At 43.6% G+C, this 25,318-nt stretch overlaps 1 protein-coding gene across 1 annotated transcript in view; it reads left to right on the top strand.

Moving 5' to 3' along the window:
- mat2b (methionine adenosyltransferase 2 non-catalytic beta subunit methionine) overlaps nt 1-24,894 on the top strand; it is a 40,253-nt gene extending 15,359 nt beyond the window's left edge. Inside the window, exons 6-7 of the mRNA XM_068043985.1 lie at nt 1,403-1,516; nt 21,449-24,894. Of these exons, the coding sequence (XP_067900086.1) occupies nt 1,403-1,516; nt 21,449-21,619 (285 nt within the window). The 3' untranslated portion in view covers nt 21,620-24,894. The remainder of the gene's footprint in view (nt 1-1,402; nt 1,517-21,448) is intronic.
- The last annotated feature ends 424 nt before the right edge of the window (nt 24,895-25,318 follow it).

Below are 25,318 nucleotides of genomic sequence, written 5' to 3'. Positions count from 1 at the left end.
TACAGTGCATGCATGAAGTGATGTGCTTTGGATGAGATGTTAAGCCAGTGTTGCCCAATAGCAATCACTGCTTAACCGCAGGTGTTGAAATGGTGACATGGTTTTTGCCCGCACACCAATTTTAGTAGAAATCCCCTTACACACAATACAGGTAAATCTCGTTCACAGGTGTATCTTTACTGGACAAACATCCACCACCATTCAGTAACCAAGGAAGTAAAGAATTCACAGCGATCAGAAAACACTCACACATTGCTTTCCTCTTAGCATTTTACCAACCAATGTACAAAATGGTGGAAGTTCGCATGCATGTGTATTGAGATCAGAGTTGACGATGCTTATTACACATTTATTATTCACTGATCAGAAATTCAGTTAGCCACTTCTGGATTCTCAGCCATGTGTGGTGAGTGACTCAGGTATTGGACTGTGGCCCAAATAACTCTCAGCTCATGGGTGTAAAAGATTCAGAAAGAAGCACAATATTCTCGTGGTCAACACTTCAACCCTCAAGCAGCATCACTGAAATGAAATAATAAACTCCTGATTCAGCCTGTTTGTCATTTACGTGATCTTGCTATAATTTGGCTCCCATGATTGCCTGCATTTAAGTTTATTGGAAGTAGAGTAGGAGATGTGAAGGTGCTCTATGAATGCAACTTCCTCACTTGTGAGGTTGTTTTAAGTTTTAAGTTTTGAGTTGTGAGATGGACCACATTAGGCATGTGTGTAAAAGTTGATTAACCAACGACATATGGGCCACTTGCCTGCTACAGGCAGCCCACCCTGTCCAGTCGGCCATTCTTTCCAGTGTAAGTGAAAGCATAAGTAAGGTTTGTGTGGACCCTTCCCTAGTACAGGACCTCTGAACTTGCTGTGCTATCAGGGTTTCATCACAAGAAGTCACTTATCTCAGCAATGCTGTCCTCACAATTTTTTTTTTTATTGACTTCTATGTGGATTAATGTAAAACACTTAATTTTCAATTGTTAGGTCAGTCATTCAGTATGTGCACCTCCACAAACATTCTTTCTTTCTCTCCTTCCTTTCTCTCTCTCCCTGCCTCCATTTTTTACTCATTCACAGGATGTGGGTGTCACTGCTAAGGCATTCATTGCCCTTGGGTAGGTGGTAATGAGTTGCCTTCTTGACCACTGAGTGGCTTGCTAGGGCAGTTAAGAGTCCGATTGCTAAGGGGCTGGAGTAACCTATAGCTAGAATAGGCAGGAACAATAGATTTCCTTTCCTAAGGATGTTGGTAAACTAGATGGGTTTTTATGATCCACTAGTTTCATGATCGCTGACTGATCCTAGCTGCTTTATTCTAGACTTATCTGTGAATTTGAATTTTAGATTTTAATCTTATCCTCATTCAGAGTTTTTTCTGTTTGCCTCTTCACAGGACCCTTCGATCAACGGAGTTTTCCACTGGTCTGGGAATGAGCAAATGACCAAATATGAGATGGCTTGTGCCATGGCGGACGTCTTCAATCTCCCAAGCAGCCACTTGCGGCCCGTAAGTGCCAGTGCTTTATTGTGCGGTTGTAATCTCTCTGCGTGTGCTGCCGTAGGCCATGTACTGAGTTGCAGCTTAACTTGGTCAGTGCCTGATCATCCTGTGTGATCCTGCTCCTTACAAGTGAGGAAGGATTCCAGGTCTGATCACCCACCCTGCACCATTCAAATCTTGGCTCAGTTTGCTGACCACAGCTGAAATGGCAACAATTAAGCTTCGAATGGTTTAGTTTTTAGTTTTAGTTTTAGAGATACAGCACTGAAACAGGCCCTTCGGCCCACCGAGTCTGTGCCGACCATCAACCACCCATTTATACTAATCCTACACTAATCCCATATTCCTACCACATCCCCACCTGTCCCTATATATTTCCCTACCACCTACCTATACTGGGGGCAATTTATAATGGCCAATTAACCTATCAACCTTTGGCATGTGGGAGGAAACCGGAGCACCCGGAGAAAACCCACGCAGACACAGGGAGAACTTGCAAACTCCGCACAGGCAGTACCCAGAATCGAACCCGGGTCCCTGGAGCTGTGAGGCTGCGGTGCTAACAACTGCGCCACTGTGCCGCCCTTGGTCTGTGTCCCTCTTTGACAGGGAGGGGAGGCACCAGCCAGGGATTCCTGCTGGTGAGTCTGTGGATGGACAACAAGCGGGATTTCAAACAGGCCAAGCTATGATTTTGCTCTGATTGGAGCATGGCTACCCGACCCGAACCTGCCGGGACGTGTCCGGTTCGGGTCAGGTTGCTCTTCCGGATTCGGGCACGGGCTGGGTCGGAAACACTCTATCACTACCTCCGGTACATGGCTCCAATCTTAATGTACTTTTTAAACAACCTTTCAAGTCCATTTACAGTTTTTGTTTATCTGCACAAGCTTAAAAAGTGAAAAATGGAAGCTAGGTTAACTGAACATTCCAGTGGTCGGGTTGGGCACGGGAAAAAATGAAAGGACTCAAGCCAGGTCGGGCTCGGGTTGGGATTCATTTGCACACCCGAGCTGGCCTTTAGCTCTGATAAAAAGAAACTGAAAATACTGGTTGAGAGGTTATTTTCTGTACTTTCTCCTCTTTACTGATGCTGTAAACACAAGTTGTGTATTTCCAGTATTTTCTGTTTGTTGTGAAAACATGGCAGGTTCGTCAATATCTGTAATGAAGGTTTCCCTTCTCTGCCCACTGTCCCTATGGAGTCTCTGCGATGACAGTGTTAGCAGAGGGTGTTTGGTATTTGTGGAACTGGAGGCAACAGTTTGCTCATAAAGGATGACAGGGAGTTGGTGAAAAATGTGCACCTGGATTTCTGGCAGGAGTGAGACCCCTGCAAACATGTGACATTGAGAGAATGGCTGTTCTGCCACGTGGGGCTCTGCCTATTTCTGGCAAAACAGAATAGTCTTGATCACCAGATAGCTTACAGATTGGGTACGGTAGTGTAGTAGTTATGTAACTGGATTTGTAATCCAGTGAATGTAAGTTAAAATCCCACTACTCTCGCAACCATTCCTTCATCGCCGTTGGGTCAAAATCCTGGAATTCCTTCCCTAATGGCACTGAAGGAACACTTTTATCACACATACAGCACCAGTTCAAGAAGGTGGCTCACTGCCACTTTCTTAAGGGCAGCTAGGGATGGGCAATAAATGGCAACTTTGCCAGCAGCACCCGCATCCTGAGAACCACTTTTTAAAAATACCTCGGCAGTTTGAGAAGTTGAATGAAGTTATTTAAAAAAAAAAACATCTGGAATTGAAAAACTGGCATCAGCAAAAGTGACCATGAAGCTGTTGGATTGTTGTAAAAACCCAATTGGTCTGTAATGTCCTTTTTAATAAAGGAAACCTACCGTCCTTACCTGGTTTGACCGATTTCGATAAATGTGAAGTGGTGCATTTCAGTCAGAAGAATAAGGAGGCCATACGCTGTTCGGAATGTAAGAATCTATATGGGGTAGAGGAGCAGAGGGATCTAGGGATACAGATACACAAATCACTAAAAGCGCAGCTTAATTTTTTTTTAAAAAGCAAACCAACACTGGGGTTCATTTCTAGAGGGACGGAATTAAAAAGCATATAAGTTATGTTGAATTTGTATAGAACCTTTGTTAGACCACACTGGAGTACTGTAAACAGTTCTGGCCTCCATATTAGATAAAAGGATATAAAGACACTGGAGAAGATACAAAAAGACTCACAAAGATGAATCAGAACTGAGAGGGTATACTCATCAGGAAAGGCTCCATTGGCTGTGGCTCCTTTCTCTAGAAAATAGAAGGCTGAAGGGGTAACCTGAAAGAGGTCTTTAAGATTATGAAAGGGTTTGACAGGGTAGACGTCGACTAGATGTTTGCATTTGTGGATGAGACCAAAATTAGGGATTGTAAAACAGTCACTAATAAATTCAAGGGAGACTTCTTATCCAGAGAGTGGTTAGAATGTGTAACTCGCTACTATAAGGAATGGTTCAGACGGTCTTCTAGATGCAGTTAGAGAAGCTAGATAAATGAGAGAAAGAAATAGAAGAAGTTGCTGATAAGATTAGCTCAAGAAGGATGGGAGGAGGCTCTTATGGCGCATAAACACTGGTATGGACATGTAGGGCCGAATGGCCTGTTTCTGTGCTGTACACGGAGTGACTTCACTGCATTGCTGTGATGCTGCTCCTGGAGTTTAAAGTAGTTTACTGGATTTACCTTTCCCATTCCATTTACTATCTTGCGCACACCAATAGGTCTCCTCTTGGGCACTTTCTCTCCAGCCTGACTAAGTCATTTCCCCATCCCTGTAACACCAGTCATCAGACTCGTGCAGTCATTCCTTCGTCCCATTAACACTGAACATTTAACTTGTGGTTCTTCCTCCTTCATGGCGCAGTGACTTGGACTGGACACTCTGCTGAAGCTATGTTGGACTGTGCATAACCTTAAACCTAACCCTAACTGTTGCCATGGTTCCTACATTACAGCAGTGACTACACTTCTCAAAAAATGAAGCATTCCCATTGGCTGTGCAGCACTTTGGGACATTCTGTGCTCGTTAAGGTGTTATATAAATGTGTCTTTTTTTTGCACCTAGTCAGTGCACTGGGTGAATGGGACTGCGTAGGGTTAGGGACAGACTGCGCCCCCCGGCCCCCACCAAAGCTGCTAATTCACCACATGAGCCCCAATCACCTGACACCCCCCACCCCCGGCCCCTTCTGGGTCTCCTCCTTCTGCACCATCTAATCATTCCCCATTTTCTCTCCTGCTGAGTGTTGAGTCATATTGTATATAGTTACAAGGATGCTGACTGCCCTGGGGAGAAAACGGGGAATGATTAGACAGTGCAGAATTTTTTTTATTCATTTGTAGGATGTGGGCATCACTGGCGAGGCCAGCATTTATTGCCCATCCCTAATTGACCTTGAACTGAGTGGCTTGCTAGGCCATTTCAGAGGGCATTTTAAGAGTCAACCACATTGCTGTGGGTCTGGAGTCGCATATAGGCCAGACCAGGTAAGGACAGCAGATTTTCTTCCCTAAAGGATATTAGTGAACCAGATGGGTTTTTGCAACGATCAACAATGGTTTCATGGTCACAATTAAACTAGCTTTTTTTTAAAAAAAAAGTTCCCAGATTAATTGAATTCAAATCCCACCATCTGCCATGGTGGGATTCGCAGCCATGTCCCCAGAGCAGTAGCCTGGGTCTTTGGGTTGCTAGTCCAGTGACATTACCACTACGCCACCACCCTCCCCACATTTAAATGAGTTTGCACGCAGTTTCAGTTTTGCTGACATATGTCCCAATCTCAATAGTTTCCCAATGTTGACATTCCATTTTTCTTCCTCCACAAAGACTCACTGACCTCAGCAGCTCCCTTCCTCCTTGTAGTTGCCGCCTATCTTTTTTCCCCTTCATTTGATTGACGGTCGGGATCACGTAGATATCAAAAATATGACAAATTCAAATCTGAAACAGGAGCAGTGTAGGGGCGCATGCAGAGCTGCCATTTGCTGATTTAAATAGTTGTGGGATGTTTGAACTAAATGGGTTACAGTTGCCACCGGTGATGTATGGCAGAAAGGGGTGATAGTAGAACAGCCCCAATTAGCCTGGGGGAGTGGGAGACAACAACCCATGCAAAACTCATTGTCTTCCATAAACGACCTTCAACTTGTATTTATATTGTGCCTTTAACATGCCAAGACGCTTCACAGGCGTGTTATAAAGCAAAATTTAGCACTGAGCCACATAAAGTGATATTAGGGCAGTTGTCCAAAAGTTTGACCAAAGAGGTAGATTTTAAGGAACATCTTGGAGGAGGAAAGAGAGGCGAAGAGGTTTATTGAGGGAATTCTAAAGCTTAAGGCCTTGGCAGCTGAAGGTACAGCCACCAATGATGGAGCAGTTAAAATTGGGGATGCGCGAAAGGCCAGAATTAGATGAGTGTGGATGTCTTTGAGGGTTGTGGGACTGGAGGAGACTAGAGTTAGGGAGGGGCAGGCTATGAAAGGAATTGAAAACAAAAGTGAGAATTTTAAAGTCGAGGTGTTGCTTAACTGGGATTCAGTGTAGGTCAGTGAGCAGAGGGGTGACGGGTGAACAGGACATAGTGCGAATAAGGACAGCCGAGTTTTGGATGATCTCAAGCTTATAGAGGGAAGAATGTGGGAGGCCAACCAGGAGTGCATTGGAATAGTCAAGACGAGAGGTAACAAAAGCATGGAATGAGGGTTTCAGCAGCAGATAAACTGAGACGGGGCAGAGTTAGCTAATGTTACGGAGGTGGAAATAGGCATTCTTGGTGATAGTGTGGGTATGTGGTTGGAAGCTCATCTCGGTTAAATATGACACCAAGGTGTGAACAGTCTAGTTCAGCCTCTGACAATTGCCAGAGAGAGGGATGGAGTCGGTAGCTAGGGAATGGGGTTTTTAATGGGGACCAAAGACCATGGCTTCAGTCTTCTGAATATTTAATTGGAGGAAATTTCCAAGGACCCTGTGAAACCTATGGATTTATGGACCTCTGGTTGAGAATCCTTGGTAAAATACACAATTGGAGTGATAAATGCTTTTCATTTGCTACGGCCGCATACATTTGCAAATTTAAAGTTTATTTTTTTTGAGGGGAGGAGTGAGATATTTTAAAAATTATAATGCCAATCTCTGCCCCCCCCAACTGATGGTATTCATTTCATTCTTTAGTGATTCCAATCACACTGCAGGCCACACATCTGGACAAATCCACAACGACTTCCTCAGTCTCAATGCCTAGGCTTTTGACACTGCTCTGAAATCTTAAACACCTAGCTTCTGTCACCGTCTGAGTTGTTGAGCTGCAGACAATGCGGGGCATCGGGGAGGAGTTGAGTTACCTGGACACTTTGTTCCAGAAGGCATTCACACCCCATTGGTTAAGTAGAACTTTAGGGGTTGATCAATGGTCAGGGACAGGATGGTGTGACTGCACATCAGGTAGGTATGGGGACCAAGGATGCAGTGATGGAGGAGCCTTGACCCTTGTCTTTGACCAACATGTGTGGACGAGAACAAGGACTACAGGGTGGAAGGGCAAATTGCCCATAACACCATGGTGCAGGAAGCATCTCAAGTGGGTGAGGGGGAAAAGAGTGTAAAGGAATGTGGTCGTAATAGGGAACAGTATAGTCAGCGGAATAGATACTGTTCTCTGCAGCCACGACTGGGAATTCCAAAGGTTGTGTTGCCTGTCCGTTGTCAGGGTAAGAGACCTCTTGCAGCTGGAGATGAGCTTGGAGGGAGCGGTTCCAGCTGTGGTCCACGCAGGGACCAACAGCATAGGTAGAACTTGGGAATGATCTGAGAATTTGAGGAATTGGGGTCCAAATTAAAATGCAGAACCTCAAAGGTAGTAATCTGTTACCTGAGCCACACGCCAATTGGCAAAGGGTCAAGCAGATTAGAGAATTAAACACATAGCTCAAAGAGAGGAAGGGGTTTAGATTTATGGGGCATTGGCACCAGTACTGGAGGAAGAGGTAGCTGTTCCTTTGGGATGGGATCATGTCTTGGTGAATCATGTAACTAGGACTGTGGTTAGGGCTTTAAACTAAAAAGTGAGGGAGGGTTCAGGTGAAGGGAGATTTAGAAATCTAAAGAGAAAAGTTGAGACAATAGAGCAGTGGAACCATTTGGGTAAAGGTAAGCAGAGTGGGACAGGAAGGGAGAGAGTTTAACGGTACAGGTGCATCAATGAATAAGGTCCTTGCAAATAATTAAAAAAAAAAATTAAAGGCCCTTTATCTGAATGTGAGAAGCATTTGAATGAGATGGATGAACTAGCGGCACAAAGAAGTAAATGGTTTAGATCTAATTGCCATTATGGAGACAGGGTTACAAGGTGACCAAGCTTGGAAAATAAATATTCCAGCATACACAAGCAGAATGGAAAAGGAGAAGGTGTAGCCCTGATAGTAAAAGATGACATAAGGACAGTAGTGAGAAAGGATTGTGGAACTGAAGATCAGGAAGTAGAATCAGTATGGGTGGAGATTAGGGAAACACTGGGAGTAGGTTATAAGCCCCCTAACAGTAGTTATACCGTTGGATAGAGTATTAAACAAGATATAATTTGAGCTTGTAAGAACGGCAATATAATAATTTTGGGGCACTTATAGACCAGACAAATCAAATTGTCAAACATAGTCTTGAAGATGAGTTTGTAGAATGATTTTGAAACAGTTTTCTGATGGAACCAGCTAGGGATAAAGCTATCTTAGATTAGTATTGTGTAATGAGGCAAAAGATCCGCTGGGAAAAAGTGATCATGATCCAACTGAATTCCATATTAAGTTTGAAAGTGACATACTTCAATCATAAACAAGAATCTTAAAATTGAAACCAATTAAAGTTGATTGGGTAAATAGACTAAAAGGTAGGCAATAAATAAACAGTGGGAAAACATTTAAATAAAATATTCAGAATGTTCAACAAAAATACATTCAATTTTTAAAAAAAACAAAGTCAGCAAGAAAGATCCGTCCATGACTTACTAGGGATGTTAAGGATAGTATAAAATTAAAAGAGGCTTATAATGTTGCAAGAAATAGTAGTAAGCCTGAGGATTGGGAATGTTTTAGAAACTATCAAAAGGTGACCAAAAGATTGTTGATGAGGGGAAAAAAACTAGTTAGAAAACTAAAAACAAGAGAGCTTTTACAAAAATAAAAAAGTAGCTCAAGTTGGTCCCTTAGAGGCAGAGACAGGAGAAATTATCATGGGAAATGATGAAATGGCAGAGATGTTGAACAAATATTATGTCTGTCTTCACAGTGGAAGCCATAAATTAGATACCAGAAATTGAGGGTAACCAATGTGTTAATAGTAACAGAGAAAAAGTATTGGAGAAACCTAAGGGACCACAATCCAGCAAATCCCCAGGACCTGATGTAAAGCCTGGCTAATCGACCAAACCCAACTACATGTGTCTGGTTCGGGTTGGGTCTGTATTTTGTGTCCGGCTTTCGAGGTGGGTTGGGCTGGACTGTACTGTTTTGTTTTGTATTTTTGTTTTAGTCTATGACCTTTTTCTGTTTCAAAAATATGTTTGTTATTTTCATGTCGGGCATTTAAAAAAACTAAAGGACTCTGGTTTGGGTTGGCTGTTGTCGGGTCGGGTTTTAATTTTATACCCCAGTCAGGCTTTAACCTGATGGCCTACGTTCTAGGGCTCTAAAGAGGTAGCTGCAGAGATGGTGGATGCTCTGGTTCTGAGTTTCTAAAATTCCCTAGATTCTAGAACGATCCCAATGGATTGGAAGTTAGCAAATGTAACACTACTATTCAAGAACAGAGGGAAGGAGAAAAAGGGGAACTACAGACCAATTAGCCTGGCATCATTTGTCAGAAAAATTCTGCAATCTATTATTAAAGAAGTCTTAACAGTGAACTTAGAAAATCATAGTATGATCAGACAAAATCAATGTGGTTTTACGACAGGGAAATCATGTTTGTCAAATATTAGTTTTTTTTTTGAGGATGTAACTAGTAGGATAGACAAAGGGGAACCAGCCGATTTAATATACTTGGATTTCCAAAAGGTATTTGATCAGGTGCCACACAAAAGGTTAATACGCAAGATAAGGCTCATAGAATTGGGGTGATATGTTAGCATGCGTAGAGGATTGGTGAATGGACAAGAAGCAGACAGTAGGGATAAACAGGGTATTTTCAAGTCAGCAGGATAGCTAGTAGCACTTGCAGCAGGCTACAACAATCAGTGCTGCGTCCTCAGCTATTTATCATCTGTATTAGTGATACACTCTGTCTCTTCGTTTAATGTATATAAATTTGCTGATGATACAAAGTTAGGTGGGAATGTAAGCTGTGAGGAGGACACAAAGGCTGCAGAGAGATATGGAAAGGTTAAGTGAATGGGTAGGAATGTAGGAAAATGTGAAGTTATTCACTTTGGTAGCAAGAATAGGAAAACAGAATATTTTTTCAAGGACATAAAACTTTGAAATGTTGATCACCAATCATGAGTGCTCATACAAGGTTAGCATGCAGGAGCAGCAAGCAATCTGGAAGACAAATGGCATGTTGGCCTTTATTGCAAGGGAATTAGAGTACAAGAATAAAGAAGTCTTGCTACAGTTGTACAGGGCTTTGGTGAGATCACACCTAGAGTACTCTGTGCAATTTTGGTCTCCCTATCTAAGAAAGGATATACTTGCCTTGGAGGCAGTACAGCAAGGGTTCACTGGATTGGTTCCTGGGATGAGAGGGTTGTCCTATAAGGAGAAGCTGAGTAAATTGGGCCTATATTCTCTGGAGTTTAGAAGAATGCAAGGTAATCTCATTGAAACATAAAAGATTTTGAATGGGCCTGACTGGATAGACACTAGAGGTTGTTCCCCTGGCTGGGGAATCTGGAACATGGGGGCACAGTCTCAGGATGAGGGGCTGATCATTTAGGACAGATGAGAAATTACTTCACTCAGAGGGATGTGAATCTTTGGAATTCTTTACCCTCTGAGGATTGTGGATTCTTGATTTATTGAGAAATTTAAGGCTGCGATTAAACAGATTTTTGATCTTAGGCAATCGAGGGATATGGGGAGTGAGCAGGAAGGTGGAGTTGAGACAGAAGATCAGCCATGATCGTATTGAATGGCAGAGCAGACTTGAGGGTCTGTGTGGTCTAAACCTGCTCCTATTTCTTACCATCTTGTGTCTTAACACAGTCCAAATGCCACAAAATCCTCCCCTTCTAGCCCATCACTGACTTTCCCCCTGTGTATTGGAGGATTATTGTTGAATATGTTATGAGACATTACCTGTTTGAATTGTAATTTTTCCAGCATCGTTTAGTCTGCAAAGTCCAACCCCTGCACCCAACTTGCTCCCTTTTTAAAAAAAAAAGACTGACGCTAATTTTGCTCAAAAACCTCCACAGTTATGTCCTGGATACGTTGCATGAGTTCTGGACAGACCAGACCACACTCAGATGAACCAAGTTGGTGTCAGAATACCTCTGCTTGTTTTCCTCCACCCACCCACCCCCATTTTCTTAATACAAGTGATTTTTTTCAGCCATTAACAAGTGGTGCCAGTGATACAGTCAACACCAGTTTTTTTTTTTTCTTTTAAAAAAAAAAAGTTTAGAGATCAAATGTCAGTTTTACTCAGCTAAATGTAAATACAGAAGTTTCCAGATTCACCCTCCCATCTCTAATATTGGTGGACTTGAGAATGAAATCGGGGCAGCGCAGTTAGCACCGCAGCCCACAGCTCCAGCTACCCAGGCTCGATTCTGGGTACTGCCTGTGTGGAGTTTGCAAGTTCTCCCTGTGACCACGTGGGTTTCCGCCGGGTGCTCCGGTTTCCTCCCACAGCCAAAGACTTGCGGGTTGATCGGTAAATTGGCCATTGTAAATTGCCCCTAGTGTAGGTAGGTGGTAGGGGAATTGAGGGGATGTGGTAAGAATATGGGATTAATGTAGGATTAGTATAAATAGGTGTTTGATGGTCAGCACCTACTCGGTGGGCCGAAGGGCCTGTTTCAGTGCTGTATCTCTAAATAAATAAAAATAAATAAATATTAAGTGAAATTGCACCCATTCTGCTAGAACTCCCTGTCCATTCTTGTGGCAGTCCCCTCCATAGTCATTGTTTTGGATCAGATACAAGTGATGTCGGCTGACAGCAGTCTTCCAATCCCCACTGGTTTGTATGTTCATCGCCTTGATACACTCGGACTTTTGTGTTCCGTGTCAGTGTGCCATTTTCCCACACTCTCTTGGCCAGTCTGGACATTGCAGTGGAAGCCTTACCCATGCGCTTGTTGATTTCTGCATCTAGAGACAGGTTACTGGTGATAGTTGAGCCATGGTAGGTGAACTCTTGAACCACTTCTAGAGCGTGGTCGCCAATATTGATGGATGGAGCATTTCTGACGTCCTGCCCCATGATGTTCGTTTTCTTGAGGCTGATGGTTAGGCCAAATTCATTGCAGGCAGCCGCAAACCTGTCGATGAGACTCTGCAGGCACTCTTCAGTGTGAGATGTTAAAGCAGCATCGTCAGCAAAGAGGAGTTCCCTGATGAGGACTTTCCGTACTTTGGACTTTGCTCTTAGACGGGCAAGGTTGAACAACCTGCCCCCTGATCTTGTGTGGAGGAAAATTCCTTCTTCAGAGGACTTGAACGCATGTGAAAGCAGCAGGGAGAAGAAAATCCCAAAAAGTGTGGGTGGGAGAACACAGCCCTGTTTCACGCCACTCAGGAAAGGAAAGGGCTCTGATGAGGAGCCACCATGTTGAATTGTGCCTTTCATATTGTCGTGGAATGCGGTGATAATACTTAGTAGCTTTGGTGGACATCCAATCTTTTCTAGTAGTCTGAAGAGACCACGTCTGCTGACGAGGTCAAAGGCTTTGGTGAGATCAATGAAAGCAATGTAGAGGGGCATCTGTTGTTCACGGCATTTCTCCTGTATCTGACGAAGGGAGAACAGCATGTCAACGGTCGATCTCTCTGCACGAAAGCCACACTGTGCCTCAGGGTAGATGCGCTCGGCCAGCTTCTGGAGCCTGCTCAGTGCGACTCGAGCAAAGACTTTGGCTTCCACTGCTATGTCCAGACTGGCCAAGAGAGTGTGGGAAAATGGCGCACTGACATGGAACACAAAAGTCCGAGTGTATCAGGCCTGTGTCCTCAGTACCTTGCTCTATGGCAGCGAGGCCTGGACAATGTATGCCAGCCAAGAGCGACGTCTCAATTCATTCCATCTTCGCTGCCTCCGGAGAATACTTGGCATCAGGTGGCAGGACCGTATCTCCAACACAGAAGCCCTCGAGGCGGCCAACATCCCCAGCTTGTACACACTACTGAGTCAGTGGCGCTTGAGATGGCTTGGCCATGTGAGCCGCATGGAAGATGGCAGGATCCCCAAAGACACACTGTACAGCGAGCTCGCCACTGGTATCAGACCCACCGGCCGTCCATGTCTCCGCTTTAAAGACGTCTGCAAACGCGACATGAAATCCTGTGACATTGATCACAAGTCGTGGGAGTCAGTTGCCAGCGTTCGCCAGAGCTGGCGGGCAGCTATAAATGTGGCGAGTCGAAGAGACTTAATAGTTGGCAGGAAAAAAGACAGAGGCGCAAGGGGAGGGCCAACTGTGCAACAGCCCCGACAAACAAATTTCTCTGCAGCACCTGTGGAAGAGCCTGTCACTCTAGAATTGGCCTTTATAGCCACTCCAGGCGCTGCTTCACAAACCACTGACCACCTCCAGGCGCGTATCCATTGTCTCTCGAGATAAGGAGGCCCAAAAGAAAGAAAGAAGGAAAGAATCGCCTTGAATTTTGCACATTGCTAGACAGGTGAAGTCTGCAGAACATTGAATGCCCAGGAATGAATTCTGTGATCTCTACATCTTAAATCAGCAGCTGGTTTGAGTTGAGCCTTAAGGTGCTGATGTTCAGTCTCCTGCTATGGAGCACACAGCACTTTGCCATTCGAATTTAACACAACAGCAGTTATCATCTCCCTGTGTATTTGGAGCGTGTTAAATGTTACACCAGCTGGTTCTGAGTCTGTCAACAGGAAGTGCTGAGGTCATCACTAATTTTAACAATTAAGAGATGCACAGTTGTACTTTTAAACTCTACGAGAAACCATGTTGTATATTCTGCTCCTTTTAAACAGGAAACCCTCTGGTATACCACATTGTCACCAGGCTGAGTGAAAGGTCAGGTGAAGCAGATACAGGTTAAGTGGCCCCAAAGACTTGAGTGGAACCTTGGGGCCTGATGCATTAAAACTGCCTTTAAATTTATAAAGTCAGGTGGTAGGGGAATTGAGGGGATGTGGTAGGAATATGGGATTAATGTAGGATTAGTATAAATAGGAGGTTGATGGTCAGCACCTACTCGGTGGGCCGAAGGGCCTGTTTCAGTGCTGTATCTCTAAATAAATAAATAAAAAGTACTTAATAAATATTACAGGGTGTTTTCTGATGTTGGACCATGGCTGCAGAATTGGTTACTGCGTTGCAGGATTTGGCTACCTAAATAATCACAGCACAAAATGGCTGTTTATCATCATACTCACTGTTAGCCTGCTGACATCCTGCTGTCTGCCTTCCTCACTGTCCTTTTGATGCAATCCTACAGTCGAGAAGTCCATTCAGATTATTGTGCCTGTGCCAGCTCGCTGAAAGCTATCCAATTAGTCCCATTCCTCCAAGTATTTGTCCAATTCCCTTAGGGGAGTTAGTGTTGAACCTAATTCCACCACCCTTTCAGGCAGTGCATTCCAGATCAAAACAACTTTCTATGTTTCAAAAAAAAAAACTCATCTCATCCCTGGTTCTTTTACCAAATTATCTTCGATCTCTGTCCTCTGGTTACTGACCCTTCTGCCGCTGGAAGTGGTTTCCCCTTATTTACTCCATCAAAATTGTTCATGCTTTCAAGCACCTCTATTGAATCTCTCCCTTAACCTTCTCTGTTCTAAGGAGAGGAACCCAGCTTCTCCTGTGTCTTTTTGTTCAAGGTTTCTTATTTTAAATGTGGTAATAGATTATTCTAGTCTTCTCTCTTGCTGCCTCTGCTCCAGGGACCCTGCAGAATCCCGAGGAGTGCAGAGGCAGTGAGCAACAGAATAGTGAGGGAGGGTTGGGTAGAAGGAGTCTGGCAGGAGATGAGCATTAATGATGAATGGCCATTGACTGCTGGCAAAATTGCAATAGTTAGAATTATGTAGATTTTGACTTCAGTCCTATTTGTGATATTTAGAAATAGGGCAGAGCAATTAAAAATAATTGTAACCAGCCCAGTAACTGCACGGAGATGGTCTGCTAAAAGAAGTAAGACCCCATTGACTCTCTGAGGAGCTGATGATGAAAGCCAGTCTGCCGGGCAATGTGGATGAACAGATTCTTGCAACTGCCACCTACTGGAGAATGTGCAAGCTCAAGATATCCCCCTCAGCTCACGGATGCTTCACTGACTGCACCTCTCCGAGTGTGGAGGGGAGTGCTGTTGATGACCTGCTCTGCAATGGTGTCATTTGCTACACAATCTAGTTGTGCCTTCCCTGTAAAATGCAGGCAACCATTTTGGCCAGGAGGCTTCAAAGCCCCCTCAGTCCTTCTAGATCCAATCCTGCTCGGTCTAGCCGTGGGGAGCAAGTGCCTAGAGCAACACGTGGGCTAAGCATCACATTATGTGCGAAATGCTCTGCTTAAACTTGCCTTTGCAATTAAGTAAAACTGTCTCCGTGACAAATGAGAGATTTTAAAAATTAATTCTTGGGATGTGGGCATCGTTGGAAAGGCCAACAATTATTGCCCTTCCCTAAGTGCCCTTGAGAAGGTGGTGGTGATCTGCCACCTTGAACCATAGCACTGGGTGTGATGAAGGTGCTCCCACAGTGCTGTCAGGTCAGGAGTTCCAAGATTTTGATCCAGTAATGATTAAGGGGTGGCGATATATACCCAAATCAAGATGGTGTGTATGTAACTTGAAGGGGAACTTTCAGGTGGTGTTGTTTCCCTGCGTCTGCTGCTCCCCTTCTTACAGGAGGTCCTGGATTTGGGAGGCATGCGAACTCTGAGCAGGAGTAAGCTAATTGGACCCGTGAGCCTGCTCTGCCATTCTATAAGATCATCTGTTTGTGGACTCGACTCCACTCTCCTGCCTACCCCCCCAATATCTTTTGACTCCCTTGTTTGTCAAGAATCTGTCTACCTCTGCCTTAAAAACATTTAATGACCCTGCCTCCACCGCTATCCAGGGAAGAGAGTTCCACAGGCTCATGGCTCTCAGAGAAAACATTTCTCATCTCTGTCTTAAATGGGAGACCCCTTATTTATAAGCACTGCCCTCTAGTTTTAGTGTTTACCACATCCTTTCAACATCCACCCAGTCAAGTCCCCTCAATAAGATCACCTCTCATCCTTCTAAACTCCAATGAATACAGACCCAACTTGTCCAACCTTTGCTTCATAAGATCATCCCAGGAATCAGTTGAGTGAACCTTCTCTGAACTGCTTCCAATGCAATTATATATTTTAAGTAAGGAGACCAAACTGTACACAATACTCTAGATGTGGTCTCACCAGTGCTCTGGACAACTGTAGCAAAACATCTCTACTTTTATATTCCATTTCCCTTGCAATAAACGACAACATTGTGTTTGCCTCCTTAATCACTTGCTGTACCTGCATTAACTTTTAGTGTTTCATATACTGGGACACCAGATCCCTCTGCATCTGAGTTCTGCAATCTCTTTCCATTTAAATGCTTTTCTATTCTTCTGGGCAGAGTGGACAAGTTCTCCCTTTCCCACATTATACTCCATCCTTTGCCCACTCACTTAACCTATCTATATCCCTTTGCAGACTCCTTAAGTCCTCTTCACAACTTCTCTCCTACCTATCTTTGTGTCATTGGGGCCTCACAGCTCCAGTGACCCGGGTTCAATTCTGGGTACTGCCTGTGCGGAGTTTGCAAGTTCTCCTTGTGTCCGCGTGGGTTTTCGCTGGGTGCTCCGATTTCCTCCCGCAGCCAAAGACTTGCAGGTTGATAGGTAAATTGGCCATTACAAATTGCCCCTAGTATAGGTAGGTGGTAGGGGAATATAGGGACAGGTGGCAATGTGGTAGGAATATGGGATTAGTGTAGGATTAGTATAAATGGGTGGTTGATGGTCGGCACAGATTCGCTGGGCCAAAGGGCCTGTTTCAGTGCTGTATCTCTAAATAAATAAATCAGCAAATTTAGCAACCATACATTCTGTCTCTTCATCCAAGTCATTGATATTGATTGTAAATAGTTGATGCCCCAGCACTGATCCCTGTGGCACTCCACTAGATACAGTTTGCCAACCTGAAAATGACCCATTTATGCCTACTCTCTTGTTTCCTGTTAGCTAACCAATCCTTTATCCATGCTAATCTGTTACCTCCTATACCATGGGCTCTTATTTTGTTTAGTAACCTTTGTGGCACCTTGTCACATGCCTTCTGAAAATTCAAGTACACCGCATCCACAGGTTTCCCTTTATTCATGCTGCTTGTTACTTCCTCAAAGAACTCCAATAAATTAGTCAAACACGATTTCCCTTTCACAAAACCATGTTGACTGCCTGATTGCATTGAGATTTTCTAAATGACTTGCTATAACCTTCTTAATAGATTCCAGCATTTTTGCTATGACAGATGTTCAGCTAACTAGCCAATGGCTTCCTACTTTCTATCTTCCTCCTTGAATTGCGGAGTTAAATTCACTATTTTTCAATCTGATGGGACCTTACCAGTATCTAGGGAATTTTGGAAAATTAAAACCAATGCATCCACTATCTCAGCAGCCACTTCTTTTAAGACCCTAGGATGAAGTCCATCAGGACCTGGGGACTTGTTACCTTTTAGTTCTAATGGTTTTTTCAGTACCCTTTCCCCGGTGATGATGATTGTTTTAAGTTCCTCCCTCCCTTTCAATTCTTAATTCACAATTATTTCTGGGATGTTATTTGTATCCTCTACAGTGAAGACAGATGCAAAATATCTGTTCAATTCCTCTGCCATTTCCTTATTTTCCCTTATTAACTCCCAAAACTCCCTCTCTAGATGACCAACACTTACTTTACTTACTCTTTTCCTTTTTAAATACCTGTAGAAACTCTTTTATATTTCTAGCTACCTTTCTCTCATACTCTAATTTTTCTCTCATTCTTTTAGTCATTCTTTGCTGTTTTTTAATATTCTGTCCAATCTTTTGACCTGCCACTACTCTTTGCTGAATTGTATGCTTTTTCTTTCGATTTGATACTATCTTTGACTTCCTTTGTTAGCCATGGATGGTGCGTCCTTCCCCTAGAGTCTGTCTTTCTCACTGAAATGTATCTGAGTGTTATGAAATATCCCCTTAAATGTCTGCCACTGCATCTCTACTGACCTATCCCTTAACCTAATTTCCCAGTTTACTTTAGCCAGCTCTGTCTTCAAACCTTCATAATTCCCCTCTATTTAAATTTAAAACACTAGTCTTAAATCCAGTCTTCTCACCCTCAAACTCAATGCGAAATTCAATCATGTTATGGTCACTGCTACCTAGGGGTGCCTTTACTATGAGGTCATTAATTAATCCTGTCTCGTTACATATTACCAGATCTAGAGGAGCCTGCTCTCTGATTGGGCTCTGGAACATGCTGCTCTAAGAAACTCCCGAAAACAATCTGAGCTCATCTTCCAGGCTACCTTTGTCAATCTGATTCGTCCAATCTATCTGTAGATTAAAATCACCCATGATTATCGCCGTACCTTTGTCACAAGCCCACATTATTTCTTCATGTATACCCCGTCCTACAGTGTGGTTACTGTTAGGGGCCTATAAACTACTCCCACAAGTGACTTCCTACCTTTACTATTTCTTATCTCTACCCAAACTGATTCTACATCTTGATTTTTACAATGAAGGTCACCTCTCTGTATTGTACTAATGTCATCCTTAATTAACAGAGTTACCTCTCCACCGTTTCCTGTCCTTCCAAAATGTCATGTATTCTGGAATGTTCAGTTCCCAGCCTTTGTCATCTTGCAGCCGTGTCTCTGTAATAGCTATCAGATCATAGATATTTTGGTGCTTGCACACTCTTAATTTTGTATTCTGTCCCGTCCTGCCTGATTATTATTTCCCTTATTGCTACCTTGCTGTTTTGCCTTGTCCTCTGCGCTGCTGAAACCAGAGTCTACCTGGTGTTCTAAGTAGCTGACTGGAAGTCTAGGCACATACACCAGGACTGCCTCCTAAAAAGGTAATAACAGGCCTGAAAGCAGAAACAGCACCCTGGGAAAGCCCTACAGAAGCGCTGATTCATGCCCTGTGAGACACCTCTTGTATAGGCCAGGCATTTGATAAACCCTGGTTAGAATGTAGAATTTGCTACGACATGGAATCGTTGAGGTGAATAGCATAGCTGCATTCAAGGGGAAGCTGTAGAAATGCACAATGGAGAAAGAAATAGATGTTTATGATGGTAGGCTGAGATGAAGTAAAGTGGGAGGAGGCCCGTGTGGAGTATTAAACACTGGCATCGACTGGTTGGGCCAAATAGTCTGATTCTATGTAAATCTCCTGGGACATTGCCCGCTAATTCTGACTCTTTTTATGTTCTCAGTATTTTGTTGGTAATCTGCCAGTGTATCCTCCTGTAGGACACTGATTCAACCAGACAGTAGTATGTCAAAATAATACGCTATTCATTCAGAAAACTTATCCCAATGAGGGAATCCTGTGTAAAATAAGAATCTGTATACTATAGGGTATTTTAAAATGGGATTTAAAAACTTAGCTGTAAATATCTGGTCACAGCACAGATGGAGGCCATTCGGCCCGTCCTGTCTGTGCCAGCTCTCTGCAGTGTCATGTGGTTGGAATTGAGAGGGGCTTGGAATTGAGTGTGTGGAGTTGGAATTGTGTGGCATCAACCCCTCCATTTAGATCCTTATCTAAGCCACTACATGTAGAAATGCCAAGTGGAGGTGAGGCATTCCTTGACATGCCGGGGGTGGAGGAAGATTGAGTGTGGCAGCAAGGGGAAGAGTTGGAGGTCTTCCCTGTCTGGTCCCCATTAGCTTCCCAGTGGGAGCGCACACCTGGGAGGTGGGGGGGAGGGGGCATCATCTGTGTCTCATCATCCCAGAGGTTGAATGTTGTTGGGGGTGGGGAGAGGTGCGGAGGGGAAGGTTGGCTGGGTCCAGACTGATTAAAAAAAAAAAATGGGGACAGCTAAACTTTTTTTTTTTTAAGTTGAGTTGTCCAACTCCCTGCCCCACAATAAAAACTAAGTAAGTGTTGAATAGATATGCAGACGCTCACAGATATGTATGTGTATGTATATGTGTGTATATATCTATATATAGAGAAGCACCTTGGGATGCAGGAAGACTTAATTTAAAAAAAATTGAATGCAAGTTGTTAGTTTCAATTCCATTCTCTTAAAAACTTTGTTTAAGAGGATTCAATGGGGGGAGGAAACTGAAAAAGTTGAATCCAGGCAAATTAATCATAGTGAAGTATTCAACTACCCATGAGACGTGAGTCTTAAAAAGTTTGAAGTTTGATGTGAGGAACAAAAGTCTTTTCCTTGTTGTTCTTAACAAGTTTGAGTACAATGTGCCTATATTCTCTCGAGTTCAGAAGAATGAGCGTTGATCTCGTTGAGACATATAAAATTCTTAGAGGGCTTGACAGGGTAGATGTTGAGAAAATGTTTCCCCTGGCTGAAGAGTCTAGAAATAGGGATCAGAGTCTCAGTATAAGTGTTGATTTAGGACTGAGCTGAGGAGAAATTTCTTCACTCAGGGTTGTGAATCTTTGGAATTCTCTACCCTTGTGAGCTGTGGATGCACAGTTGTTGAGTGTATTCAAGACTCAGATTGATTCCCTTAGTGCCCAAAAATCTATATCGAAGGATCGGGTGAGAAAGCGGAGTTGGAAGTAGATCAGCCATGATCTTATTGAATGACTGAGCAGGTTCAAGGGCTGTATGACCTATTCCTGTTCCAATTTCTTATGTTCTATTCTGGGAGAACTTTTTTCACCTAACGTGTAATAAAGTTGTGGAGAACGCACATTATGAACATGGGAGTAAGCCATTCTGCCCCTTGAGCCTGTTGTGCCATTTAAGATGATTGTTCTATATCTTCAGTTCATTAACCCATCTCTGTTCTTTATGCTTAACATCCTTGCCTTACAAAAAAAAACTATCAATCTCAGTTTTGGAATTTTCAATTGATCCCCTCCCGCCTCAACAGCTTTCTGGTGGAAAGAGTTCCAGATTTCCACTACCTTATGTGTGAAGAGATGCTTCCGGATGCCACCCAATGAATGGCTTTCACCCCCACATTGCGGCACAGTGGCGCAGTGGTTAGCACTGCAGTCTCACAGCTCCAGGGACCCGGGTTCGATTCCGGGTACTGCCTGTGTGGAGTTTGCAAGTTCTCCCTGTGTCTGCGTGGGTTTTCTCCGGGTGCTCCGGTTTCCTCCCACAAGCCAAAAGACTTGCAAGTTGGTAGGTAAATTGGCCATTACAAATTGCCCCTAGTATAGGTAGGTGGTAGGGAAATATAGGAACAGGCGGGGATGTGGTAGGAATATGGGATTAGTGTAGGATTAGTATAAATGGGTGGTTGATGGTCGGCACAGACTCGATGGGCCTGTTTCAGTGCTGTATCTCTAAACGCCCTCATAATGTGCCTCCTTTACCAAGTGTTTGATCAGCCTTCCTAATGTCGCCTTTGACTTGCTTTCAGTTTTTGTCTTCAAGTTCCTGTGAGATTTCCTGAGCATTTTACTGGATTCAGGGAGCTGTGTAAATGCAAGTTACTTTTGTGGAGCTGCTTTGTGCAGTTTTAGTGGAATGGTCACTCCTTGCTCTCTGTTCCCTCCAGGTCACAGATTGTCCTGCTGTTGGTGTTCCCCGACCCAAGAATGCCCAGCTTGACCGCTCACGCCTAGAGAAGATGGGGATTGGACAGCAGACCCCGTTCCGAGAGGGAATGCAACGCTGCCTCTGGCCCTACCTCCTGGACAAGCAGTGGAGACAGACGGTGTTTCACTGAACCTGTGACATAGTGAAAGAGGTCGGTGTGGGAGAGGGACAGCAGCAAGAAGTGATTCAGTGTAAAAGCACAAGGGTGTCAAGAGTTTGACGACCCCTTCTCTCCACCCCAGAGAATATTTTTGAGAGATTATCTGTCTAAGCTCTCTGCTATCACGCAACCTTGCACATCGCCGGTTTACTCATTCCACGTGTCCGCCTGTGGGTAAACTTTACAAAAATGTATGCACATTTTAAACTCTTTCCTTTCTGCTTTGCTTTTGTAATTTTGTTTGTAAATGCAGAGGAGTTTGTACTTTATTTTAATTTTGTTTGGTCCCATTCCAGCTGGTGTCGGGGGTGGGGGGCGAACAAGACTACTGAATATTTTATTCAGTGTGACAAAGGATAAGTTGGAATTTTCCAATCCTTCCCATACTCTTCCCAACCCCTGCTTAATATAGCGCAACCAGTGACTGAAAAGTGGTTTCAGTGGAGGTTGCTTCAGTTTACTGTTGAGTGGAAGAGCGGTGGAAGTTGACCCGTTGCTAGTCCTGCCCCCCCCTCCCCCCTGCTATCTGCAGCGCACGGCCATGCAGCGACTCTTTCACTCACTGTTTCCTCATTGCAACAGATACATACTATCTAAATGGAGAAGGGAGCAGAGTGATGGTCTGTTTCACCCCCCCTAGTCTCTGTCTTTCACTGGGATGCAGGCCAGCTGCCAATACCTCATCCTTCTAGTGCCAGCAGGCTGTTCGACTGTGGAAGGGCTTGGCAGCTGAGCCCAATCCTGTTTTTGTATATACATCTTCACGAGGAGTTATTAGATAGTAAGCACGAACAGGAACCCTCCCTGATTTTCAACTCCCTCCACCCATCACCTAATCAAGACACAATGGAGCCAATTTTGGCTCCCATCCTGCTTTCACCCAATTGGTAAGGCAGCCTTCTGGTTCTGGTACTGAACGAACAACACAGGTTGCAAATTCAAGCCCCATTCGGGCAAGTTGTGAAACTAAATTCACTAAACCTGCTGATTTGTGGACTGGCACCAGATAAAGTGACCATGAAGCTGTTGGGTTGTCATAAAAACGCAACAAGTTTATTATTGTCCTTCAGGAAAAGGAACTTGCCACCCTTACCCAGTTTAGCCTACACATGACTCCATCCACCCACCCCCCACTCCATGGTTGACTGTTAATGCCTGAGGGGCTTGTAAGGATGAAACAAATTCATGTTATTTGGGGGCTTTCGAGAGCTTCAGGTTTCTAATGGGAGTTGGAAAATTGATGAATTAGGTTTTCACTGTTCCAATTATTTGTATGAGTTTTGAAACAAATTCAAAGTTACTGGACCTGTATCTTTAAAACTTGAATTGCTGGTGAGGAAACAGTTTTGGACGTAATTTTTGATCAAGATGAAAAGCGTTTATTTTTCATTTGTAAACCATGTTTCAGCAGGTAAGGCCTCAGATCTTTGGTTCTTGAGGATTTTCCAATTATTCAATAATTGCAAACAGCAGAAGCTCCAATAATGTGTTCTCGTTTCTAATCTCTCTTTTGTGACTTTCAATGCTGCATGTTAATTGATGTCAGCCTCTCTTTTTTTGCTTTTTAAATGATTGTTCTGTTCATAGCTTATGTTTCCCTGGGTATAAAAGTTCCACTCCCGTTCATGTGAGACTTGTCACCATGTATAAGTTCAGGACGGCCCATGATGCTGCCATCCGATATTAATGGAGAGTGATAGAGAAAGGCGACAGTCTCATATTGAGACCATACATAGAAACTGAACAAGAATGAGTTCAGCATTGAATGCGTGTGAACAGATATATTAGCCAATTCTACTCCAGACCCTTGCATTATGGGAAAAGTCATCATGCCCACTGTCATGCTGACTAACCTCTCGCTCGCTGCTGGGAATTGACAGTGAAGAGGAGTGGTGTCTCATGAGCATTTGAGGCTCCCCTCTCTCCACTTTGGTTGTATAGGAGACTGAGCTGGCAGTAAATCTGCTACTGAACACAATTTGGCTCCAAATACTAATGTCCCTCAGAAAATGGGACGGTTGGTGTAGGGAATGAAACATATCACTGAGGTGCAGAGTGCGGCATTCACCTGAGACTGGGAAAGTGTAGAGGGAGCTTTACTCTGTATCTAACCCATGCTGTACCTGACAGAGTACTTGATGAGACAGTGTAGAGGGAACTTTACTCTGTATCTAACCTGTTGACTGCAAACCGAAGACACTCCTTCCCAATTAATGTGGCTGATTGTGTATGTCAGGATAACTCTGAATGTCTTGTTGAAAGCTGCCCATTGGTCAATCAAACATGCCTACACTGCCAGCTTATGGTTTTTTTGTTTCCTTATTTTCTAAGGATATTTTGATCACCACCTTCTGTAATTTTCACTGGATACTATGCTGTCTTATTGATAATCATTGTGATATGGGATTGTTCTCACACATGCACATTCCTGAGACACTCTATAAATGATTATCACCTGTCTGAGTGGAGCTGAGCCACGGGCTATGAATCTACCTAAAACTTTCCTTTTTTATGTGTGTACATTAATTGTCCCCAGATGTTTAGTAAAGTTCGCAGCACTCACTCTAAACGTGGACCAAAGCTTCGAGCTCTGATTGTTGAGGAATCCTACTTTTAAGCCTTACTTTCATTGGGTTATTTGAATTGCTAAACTAGCCTGCCTTAATGTCCCGAAGGTGTTAATTCTCACTGCAAATCAGTTCTACGAGTCTGGTTAGATCTCTGGTACATCAGTCAAGTGCACATTCCTTGTGTGTTGGCAGGCTACTCAACTACTGAAGCAATGCATCTTTTCACCTGACCAAAGTCCCCTCCTCCCCCATCCACTGCCACCCCACAAACATTCATGCACCGTTGAAAAGGCTGGAGTCAGAACATTGGCACATGAATCATTGCTCAATGAGAAAACTCTTCCACGGGGCAACAGTCGCTCGCAGCGGACTGAGTGTAGCAGAGGATAGTTTGACATGGCTCAGCTCCAGTACATATATCTCTAATTTTAACAGTGAAAATGTTGTGTTTGTGCAAATTGTGAAACTGCTCAAATATTCACAGTACTTGTTACAATTATACACATCTGTGGAAACTGGAGTCTCTCTTTCACTCTGTGCATATCTGCAAACTGCACCTGTGAACAGGTAACTGCAACCTTGTAAATGTGCAAATCAAAGGAATAATGCTTTTCACATTCCGTCCTGTAGAGACACATGAAGTAGAGAATTTATTAATAAAACTTCTACAGACCAGTCTGTGCTTTTCCTTTCAAAGTGTACAATGTGCAACATTTTGGTAAGAAACAGCTAGGTTAAATATCAAATAGGCCACCAACTAGTGGGAAAGATATAGAGGAACACATTTGCAGAGAAATTACAGAAAGGTGCAAAAACTATAGAGTAGTAATAATGGGGGACTTTAATTACCCTAATATTAGACTGGGATAGTAATAGTGCAAAGAGCAGAGAGGGGAAGAGTTTCTGAAGTGTGTTCAGGAGAATTTTCTTGATCAGTATGTTTCTGGCCAAACAAGGAAGGAGGCATTGCTGGATCTGGTTCTGAGGAATGATGTCGAGGCACTTTTAGGGAACAGTGATCATAGTATCATAAGGGCTAGGTTAGCTATGGATATGAACAAGGAGCAATCCAGAGTAAAAAAAATAATTAATCAGGGGA

The sequence above is a fragment of the Heterodontus francisci genome, chromosome 12, assembly GCF_036365525.1.
Source record: "Heterodontus francisci isolate sHetFra1 chromosome 12, sHetFra1.hap1, whole genome shotgun sequence".
In the NCBI taxonomy this organism is placed as follows: Eukaryota; Metazoa; Chordata; class Chondrichthyes; order Heterodontiformes; family Heterodontidae; genus Heterodontus; species Heterodontus francisci.
The sequence above is the reverse complement of the archived record's forward strand: the minus strand, read 5'-3'. Positions and strand labels throughout refer to the sequence as shown.